Source organism: Daucus carota, chromosome 2, assembly GCF_001625215.2.
Source record: "Daucus carota subsp. sativus chromosome 2, DH1 v3.0, whole genome shotgun sequence".
In the NCBI taxonomy this organism is placed as follows: Eukaryota; Viridiplantae; Streptophyta; class Magnoliopsida; order Apiales; family Apiaceae; genus Daucus; species Daucus carota.
The window spans coordinates 13,489,167-13,499,213 of record NC_030382.2 but is presented as its reverse complement, the minus strand read 5'-3'; the positions used below and the strand labels follow the sequence as shown (position 1 = coordinate 13,499,213).

At 32.7% G+C, this 10,047-nt stretch overlaps 1 protein-coding gene across 4 annotated transcripts; it reads left to right on the top strand.

Moving 5' to 3' along the window:
- The first annotated feature begins 4,244 nt into the window (after positions 1-4,244).
- Positions 4,245-9,566, top strand: LOC108209398 (uncharacterized). 4 transcript variants are annotated; one of them, XM_064086493.1, is made up of 6 exons: positions 4,245-4,624; positions 4,822-4,886; positions 8,359-8,512; positions 8,620-8,768; positions 8,883-9,046; positions 9,138-9,566. In XM_064086493.1, exons 3-5 carry the CDS (start codon positions 8,429-8,431, stop codon positions 9,028-9,030), a joined length of 381 nt encoding a protein of 126 aa, XP_063942563.1. In that variant the 5' UTR covers positions 4,245-4,624; positions 4,822-4,886; positions 8,359-8,428; the 3' UTR covers positions 9,031-9,046; positions 9,138-9,566. The 4 variants fall into 4 exon arrangements, 3 of the variants coding, with proteins under 3 accessions (XP_063942563.1, XP_063942562.1, XP_063942564.1); XM_064086492.1 differs by having other exon boundaries at positions 8,883-9,566; XR_010288592.1 differs by having other exon boundaries at positions 8,359-8,768; positions 8,890-9,566.
- The last annotated feature ends 481 nt before the right edge of the window (positions 9,567-10,047 follow it).

Sequence of the window (10,047 nt, the reverse complement as noted above, 5' to 3'; positions counted from 1 at the left end):
TCCCCGCTCTCCCTCTCTTCAGACAGCCTCTCCCTCTCTCGGTCACCATCTCTCTCGCCATCTCTCACTCTCACAACCTCACGACCTCAGCTCTCTCACCATCTCACCAACTCTCACATTATTTTGTTTGTTCATCATCTTTCTGGCTCATATGTGGTATGAGACCATTGATTGTAGATCTTACACTTGTATCAATCTCTTCTAGAAGTCAGGATCTTGCATTTTGGTTTGTACTCTATCCATAAAACTTCTCCAAAACCTATTGTGTCACACCATGAAACTTTTACTCAAAAACCAAAAATAAAGATATGATGTATTTACAATTATGGAGTGAAAATGACCTTGAGTTTCTACACACTTCTATATATAAGTTATTTGAGCTACAGATCAGGTTCCTTAGTTTGTGAAATTAGATTCAGATTCTGATCCCCAGTTATTATTTTGTTTGGTTAGGCTTGTGCTTGCGTGATCATTAGAATTTTCAGGAACGGAACAGTTAACAGGTAATGGATTGATACAGATATTCCTTTAGCCCTAGCCTCCGAGGTCTTAATTTATCAAAAAAAACTGAGAATAGGTAGAGCTTACATGCAATTTGAGAGTAAAATATAAGTCCTAGTATGAATTTTGAGCAGGTGGGTGAGGTTGCCAAGAGTCCGACTAAAATCAAAATATTGTACTTTAAAATTGCAGTACACTAAAAGCTGGTGTTGGTAACTTGCCCATGTGCCATCAAGCATGGTTGGGGGTAGCATATGGAGGTGTTGGTGCAGAGGCCACACGACGGCCGCGCTCTGACCTGCTGGTCTCTGCAAAAATAACACTCCCCTGATGCATACCCTGCTGCTTCTCATCTTCAGTCCACTCAGAAACGTAGTAATGTTCTTCACTACCTTTGACAACGTCTCTTGAAGGTGGTAGAAACATGCTACCCCATTGAGGAAAGTGAACCAATGTCACAGGCATGGTGCATGCTACAATCATAATTCCCATGTATGTTAAAGCCCATCGTTGTCGATATCTGTGAGCTTGTAAAGAACAGAAGCTGTGTCAATCCAGAACCAAAGTTCCCTCCTGCACCAGTCATGCCGGATATAATACCTAATGATCGACGTGAAATGAAAGGAATTGAATGATGCCAAAAGTGGCTCCGCATGCAGCTTGTGCTCCCACAGAAAAGATAATCATCATTGTTACAGCAATTGGAAGTGAATTAGAGCGGCCAAGGAGAATGCAGAATACGCCTCCTAGTGTTTGTAGGATCCAAAGAGTCCAAAGCCTACCCCTCATATATGCCAAACCTTCGAGCAGCAACATCCAAAGCATATCCACCAAATGGGAGAACCAAATCTATTTAGTCTAAATAGTAACAAATCTATTTAGTCCAAATCTATTTGTCATACAATCTCTGTTCTCTCAATGGCACTGCTTCACTGCCGTTGTTCTGTCTCGTTGTTGTTAACACTTTTAATTGCTGTTTTTCGCCGTAAATTGGCGTTAATTCTTGGATTTGGCATTTCCAAGCCTAATTCTTGGATTTGGTATTTCATATCTCAACAAATCTTGCCAGGCGATTCACTGCAAATTCTGTACATCTAAGATGTGGATATTCAACTTTAGATGTTTATATTTAGGTTTGAAAAAAACCTGTTAACTTCAATATTGCTTCAATTTTGCACAACATGGTATTCAGCTTTCGATAGCATTAGGTTTTTAAATAATTTCAATTTTAAAACAATTTGGGGTTTCAATCTTGTAGTTGGTTTCATAATTGAATACCAGCTCTTGTAGTGATTCTATATTGGTGATATTCTGGTGAATTAATTAGCTTTATTGTTCATTGTTCTAATTGTATTATTCTAGTATTGCATCAATGTGATGACATGTGTTAGTTTTTTTCTAACGAAAGTCTAAACATGTGACTCTGTGATGCACCTGCATCTTATTCTCATCTTGTGAAGTTAACATCATCTTAGCCGACCTTTGAATTCATACTTATTAGAAGTTTGGGTTTTCCCATCAGTATTTATTCTTGTCACAAATTTATAATGAGAACGATATTCTTAATTCACCTGACATTAAAATTGTTTATCTTTTAATGTGTTATTAAATGAACCAAAATCATACGCTGCATTCTCTAAGTGGAAATGAATTACATTTGCGTATCAAAAAAAAATGGCAAGTAAATGTTAGAGCTGGAGTTGAATTTTTATGCTGGTTATGGCATTGCAACAAAAACAGCATCAGACAACACTAGTCAGAGGACGCTGAAAAAATTGTTGGCCGAAACAAAGACACACCACTTTATTTTCGTCCTCGAAAAACTATTGCCTAACATCTACGACTTACAACGGTTAAAAAACTATTGTCTAGCAAATTTAATCAGACAAATGTATCTTAACTGTGGTATTGTGTAATGATGCACGTTAGACAACTATTTTTAGCGCCGATGTGTGAAGAAACTTCAGAGAATATTTCAAGAAACCGTTGTTGTAATTAGACAAGTGTTTTATATGTTGTGTTGTTTACGAGTAGTTCAAACAAGAGTTACATAAAGTGTTGTGTGACTGAGAAGCTAACATACAAGTGTTTTTGTTAGCATCGTATCATGGCCTCATAGACAAGTCTTTAACTGATAAAACGTTGTCTGACTGAATGACTTTTAAGAAAATAAACGTATGTAAGAGAGTGCAAACATTTAAATGTCCTAACCAAAATTATATTAAAATAGTCAATTTCTTCATATATAGTCATAGGTTTTTCTTGCATTAGATCAAGAATTGATCAAGTAAATGCAAATTTTTAACTCTTGAAAATAAAAATTTATTATACAATGGTTTCCTTCCCATAAACCGTTGTCTACACTACTTTTATACAACTGATTTTTCATGCAGCGTTGTTGGAGCCTAATTTAGACAATGGATTATCTTACAACGATACAACTTTCCTAACAATTGTGTCATTTTCAATGATACAACAAAGCTGCGTGTAAAAACCGTTGTCTGTTAGACACAACAGGAAAAAAAAACCTTTTTACAATAACACAAAATTTATGTTTAACTAGTATTGTTAAAAAAACAACAAAATAAACACATTTTTTTTTATTTTTTTATACATGACTAATATTGTTAGTTCTCGACATCCATAAGGTTAGAACATCGAAAATAATATTTATAAATTAATATAGAGCTAATCGTATATACATAATAAAGATTCTATCCGGTACTTTATAAATTGTAAACATAAAACACTTTCTAATACTTAGGTCTGAACTACAAAATTATCTTGGTATTACAAATGAACAATACGTATTTGCATATATGCATAATATTACTATATTTGTTTAGACAAAGAGTACGAAAACAAGTATTCATCAAGGAAATGCAAATTTTTAACTCATAAAAATGAAAAAACTTATTATACAACTGTTTCCTTCTCATAAACCATTGTTGTCTCATTTGTCTGCACTACTTTTATACAACGAACTTCCTCCAAAACGTTGTTTGAGCCTATTTTAGACAATGGATTCTGTAAAAACGGTATAACTTACGTAACAATTGTGTCATTTTCAATAATACAACATAGGTGCGTGTAAAAACCGTTGTCTGTTAACAGGAAAAAAATACCTTTATACAATAAGACAGAATTTATTTTTAACTAGTATTGTTAAAAAAACAACAAAATAAACACATTTTTTTTTATTTTTTTATACATGACTAATATCGTTAGTTCTCGACATCCATAAGGTTAGATCATCGAAAAAAATATTTATAAATTAATATAGAGCTAATCGTATACATAATAAAGATTCTATTTGGTACTTTATAAATTGTAAACATTAGACACATACTAATACTTAGGTCCGAAATACAAAATTATCTTGGTATTACAAATGAACAATACATATTTGCATATATGCATAATATTAATATATTTGTTTAGACAAAGAGTACAAAAACAAGAATTGATCAAGGAAATATTATTTTGTTTATTAGACATAATAATCCTACTATATTTTAATTAAAAGCTCGCACAAGATAATTATAAATATGTATTTTGAATATCACTAAATTATTATACTTTTAAAATTCTACTCTATATGATATTTTGATAATCAACTACAAATAGATATGTAAAAAATCATTTTTTTTATAATTCATCAACATAATATATTAAAATATGGTGGTTTTATTATTAATACAATTTTTCTATCCCAATAAGGCATTTCATTTCCCCCAAAATTTTGGATTTCTCCCTTAGCGTTTTGCCCAAATATTCTGTTCCCCCCAAAATTTCTCTTTTCTTGTGCATATTCAATTAGCAGAGCAGCTCCACTTCAATACTACTATGATTGGCTGTTTGCAGGGCACATCCACTTACCTATCCCTAATTTTCACACTCGCCGATCAAATTGAAATCACACACTCTTCTCATCTCCGCCCCAGATCTACTCGTCAGACATCTCTCTCTCCCTCCCTCCCCATATATTACCGCACTATCTCAATCCTCTTGTATTAGAGGGGTCGGCTAAGATTTGGAGTTTGGGAAACAATTAGGGGCTTTAAAAGGATTTTTTTATCCCCACAGCTCACCCTGTTCTTCACAACGCTCCTCATTTTCGTAGGTACAAACCAACCCTCTTTGACAATTTACTCTACATACGGCGCTTCATATTCTTGTCACTGTATTCTGTGTGTCATATAATCACATAGTCACATGTAATATATATGTGACATTTTTTTTCTATTAAAACTTATGCGACAATTGTAGCACGGAAAAATTCTTATTTCCATGGTTCTGAGCACAACAAAAATTGATTAGGTAACTTGGGTGGCCAGCTTATGTTGCTGCAAATGGCATCTCTCAATGCGATGAGATTTTTTCTTGTAAGTATACTATTATTTTTAAGTTTAAACCACTGTAATTAATATAATAATTTTCTTACATTCTCTTGCGTCGATTAAGATTTCGTATAAGAAGCTATTTGGTTCAACCTCAGTTTAGCCTTTGCCCAAAGAAATATAAAATAATATATAATAGTCAAATTGGTGCCATTATCCTACACACACATATATATTAATATTTGAGGACACAGTATATTTTTGAAATCCTAAAAAGAGTAACTTTATTCTATATCCTTCGCGTAACAAACAACATATTTTAGAAAAATTACATATATATATATATATATATATATATATATATATATATTGTATTGAGGAGAGCAAGTTAAAGGCGGAAAGAATATCTAATAACTAGTGATCGCTTATTCACAAGAAGTTGACCAACATATTCAAAAGAAACCATGGCATTTGGTTAAAGTCCAATTCCATTGAAATGATTTTTCGACCTGTGAACATAAGTAACAATGAATTCATAATAAAATTAAAAACAAGCACATAATTATACATTAATTATATAAAATTCTTCTGTAAGTATATTTTGGACAACACCATGTTATATATTAAAAAAGAAAATGACCGTCAACTTAATTTATAGTTTAAAATACATATATATACGATGAATAAAGCGAAAAGTTTTCTGACATGACTCTAGCATGATTAGCCCGTCATATTTCATTGTAAACTCAAAACACACATATATAACTATATAATAGTAATTTAGTAGTCATATATGTTTTCCAAATATTTAAAAAATTATTTAATTTAATTTATATACATAGTCAAAAGGTCTAGAACTATTTGAAAATAATATCAAGTGTTTAAATATGAATAATGGAAAACATTACTAAAGTATTTATTTAAAAAGAATAAAAGAAAAACTAATTCAACAAGCTGGTGGCTAATTAGGTATTCACTCATAAGAAGTATTACACTTATGTAAGGTAATATAAGATAAAAAATAAGATATGGATCGTTAGATGAAAAAAATCAATGGCTAGTAATTTAGGCTCCACTTTAAAATCAATGGCTAGTAATTTAGGCTCCACTTTACAAGTAGCGTTGCACCCGAGGAGCTAGCTACCCATCTCATACACCATATTCACCCTCTTACAATACTGGGATCAGATTAAAAAAAAGTTCTACATAATCCTTTTTGTTCAAATTCTTGATTTCATACACACACACCCCATATATACACACACATTAACAAGTTTTCTCTGTTATCACTTTGATTCATATCTTACCAATGGAAAAACTAGGTGATGGAGGTGAAGTCCTTCGCGGAGTTAATTCTCCAAAAAATCATTATCAATCTTCTTTGTCCCCTAACCATACATCAGAAGATCAGATCTGGGAAATACCCTTTTCTAAGTTTCCTTCTGAGCATCAACCTCCAATTGATTACACTGACTTTGAATTGGAAGATTTTTCCAGTTGGCTCAATGATACGGGTCCTGGTGACAATTATGAAAATACAAATAATGTTTTGATTGCTGGAAGTCAAAATCAGAACATGACACATGTTAATAATATTAATAATATAAGCAAAAATTATGAAAAGATTATAAATTGATTATCTATTCTTATATAAAACAAAGCAAACACATGTTAATTAAAGTCTAAGTTCTCATCACTCGAAATATAACAACACTCCAAAGATGATATTATACTAAATATATGTTTATTTGTCATTTTTAAAAGTATTATAATTTGTCTAAACAAATTTATAAATTTAAATCCTTATGGCAATATGAAAAAAAACCAGTTCAACAAATTTGGTATTAATAATTTGTAAAACATATATAAAAAAGTAGTTAAGCCAATATAATAAAAAATTACCTCGATTCCCCACATCTAAAGAAGGTGATGAGAATGAAATGTTCTTGAAGCATTTTCTTCATTGTTTATGATAACTATTCCATATATGCAAGAGCTTAAAAAAATAAAGAACATAATAATTAATTTTGCAATCTTGAATTTAAGAGATCCGTTTTACAAACGTCAGATCTACATCAAAACTCAAAAGCATCAACCCCAAATATAAATCTCTGCGTCTGTCCAAACAAAATTGATAAAAAAAATATAAATGAATTCTACTTTAATGAGCTCACCGATTGCATCTGAAAAAAGTCAGACGGCTAAGATGCTTTGTAATTAGTATAACAACTAGATCAGAAATAGATCGGATAAAACTAGACAAAAGTGAGGACGATCGGAGGTTTCGTAAACGTAATAAGAAAAATTAGGCTATAGTAGGCGCCGATTCACAAATTAGCTATAAATCGGTCGACAACAAATGCAGAGAGATTTAAGTGAAAATAAAAAGGCAATGAAGAGACTATGTGAAAGGCTATTATTACAAGAGTTTCTTCATAAAGATATTTAAAAGGTTGTGAAAAGGAAAAGAGAAGATGTTAATGAAGTAATCATAGAGCTAGCATTGAATTTACGTATACATTTGCGTAGTGGCGGATTCATATTGGGGCTCAGGGGACTTGAGCCCACCCCTGAGTCCATAGCAATTTCAATTTTCTTTCTAAAATTGGTGTATTTTATAAATGAGCCCATCCCAATTATTTTGAACCGGTTCATTTTTATTGCAAGCCCAGTCCATAAACTAAATAATCTACTATATTATACCTATTGTGTTTCGTAAATTATATTGTTCGAGTTTCAAAAAAGAAAATAAATAGTTTCGTTAATGTACAATGTAATTTTGTTGGTGGTAAAATCCTTACATTAGAAAATTTAGCGAATTTGGAAGTCAAATAGAGTTTTTGGAATAAATATCTTCAATTCAAAACTAATTTATTATCAATTTTTTTACAATATGATACAAGAGTCAAGACTACAACTAATTTAAACGCCCATCAACCTTTTTATCCTTTACTTAATCTCCCTATCAAAATTATCTTTCTCTCTATTTTCTGTCTACAAGTGCGACTTTGAATATTCAATGCAAAATCTAATAATATATAGTGTTTTTAATAATTTTCATGAAAAAATAATCGTATATATTGAAACAAGTTGGACTATAAATAGAAATTCGAAATCAAATCAGTTGTGCAGGACATCTTACAAGCTGTTCCTTCTAAAATAATTATCTTATGTACCGAATGTCCTGGAAAAAAAACCGGGAGGTGAAACTCTTTGACCGTTGATTGACATGCATGCCATGTAGGCGATGAAGTAAAATTTACCTAGTTGAGTTCCCACATTTAGTTTGCCCGTTCTGTCGTTAATTAGATGTACTTTATTAGCATAGAATTTCAACTAATTTATCAATTTATATTAGAAGATCTTTTTTCTGATAATGTTCACAATCTAGTTGACTTTTTATGTAATGGTTAGTTGGTTACGGATCTTAAAGCCTCCTAAAAATTAGTTTATTCACTTAGAGCTCTTTCACCATGATTAAAGAAGTCTCATTTTCTCATGTTTTCTTGAGCTTCAGAGGGGAAACTCGCAACAACTTTTCATGCTTTCTATATGAGGCTTTAAAGGCTGAAGGCTTTGTAGCTTTCATGGACAAGAGTGACATACGTGTCGGAGATGAGGTGTATTCCACAATCAAAGAGGGGATCAAGAACTCTATGAGAGCCATAATTGTATTTTCTCAGAATTATGCTTACTCTACATGGTGTCTTGATGAACTTGTTCAGATCTTGGAACGCAAGAAGAACTCCAGGTATTTTATTATACCTCTTTTTTTTAGGTTGAAATCCGTGATATCAAACACCAGCTAGGAAACTATGGACTCGCACTAGAAAAGCATAAAATGAGGCACAATGACGAGGTGGAGAAGTGGAGAGAAGCCCTTGCAGAAGCAGAAGTTGGCAATATTTTTGGAGAACATGTAGAGGGGTAATCTTATTTTCCAATTTTTATTAATTATTTGATGTTTTATGCTACATAATTCCATGGATTCTTATTATACTTATGGATTGTTGGATGATAATGTGATTGGTTTTTCGGTAGGAAACAGAGCACTTTCATCCAGAACACTGTGAAACTTTTTAGGGAAACACTGGCTGCCAAGTTCCCAGAATGCCGGCTCCCAGAGCCTTCCTACACTAGCAGGTCCAAGTTCACAAGGCAGTTCTTCATCATCAATGATGAGACCTAAACCATCTAACGACAAGGTGATTCTTTACACAATTAGTGTTAATAATGGCCTAGGTGCAAATGGATTGGTAAAGAAAATTCTGATGAGTGGGAATGTCATATTTGAAGAGAGGAATCCAGAACACCTCCTTTGTCCATGCCGACTCATCAAACTTTGTGCTATGGTCCAAAAACGAATCAGAGCCCCAACTGATGCTCGAGAGACTGCCCATCACAGTTCCTACAGTCCATCCATTCCTAAGCAGAACTCTGTTGAAGTTGGTCCCTTAACTTACTCATTCAAGCTTCGAGAATGAAGACAAAGCAATAGAAACCTCTGCAACACAACTTAACCAAAATTCACAAAGTAGCAATATGATTCTGAAGCTTGTTTCTTCGTATGTATACCCACAGTTGGTTTACCATCTGAATGCACAAAGTAGAAATTAGCTATATTTTAGCATGACTGCGGGTTATTTCAAGTTACATCTGTACGCAGAAATATATGAACCAACTCTCATAGAAATGGAATTTATAGCTAGCCACAGATCTCAGGAATGCTGGTTGGCCAACAATGACCTGGAGTTCAGGTGTTACACCACAGACTCTGTTTAATCCCCTGAATCGTAATAGAAATGTTTAACATATTAAATTACCTGTACACAAGTTGAATCGCAGAACCAAACTCCATTGGGCATTAGGCTTTTCAATTTTAGGCGACGAGTTTGAGCTGCAACAGAAATGTGTAACATATTAAAGTTCTTAAAGAAGTTCATGGCAATGTCATATATACAGTTCTAGTACAGCATTCTTATATTCTAGGTAACTTAATTTGAAATGAGGAGTGCAAAAATGAGATTTATCAAAATGTAACTTAATTTGAAATGAGGGGTGCAGATGAGACCAAAAATTTGTAGGTGATCCACTTATACATTAAAATGAAGCTAAATGATCTAATTCGTGTACGTTAACCCTTTATACATATATATGGTTGAGCGTTACGTACCATTGACTTTGATATTACTTTTTCTTGGCCAAC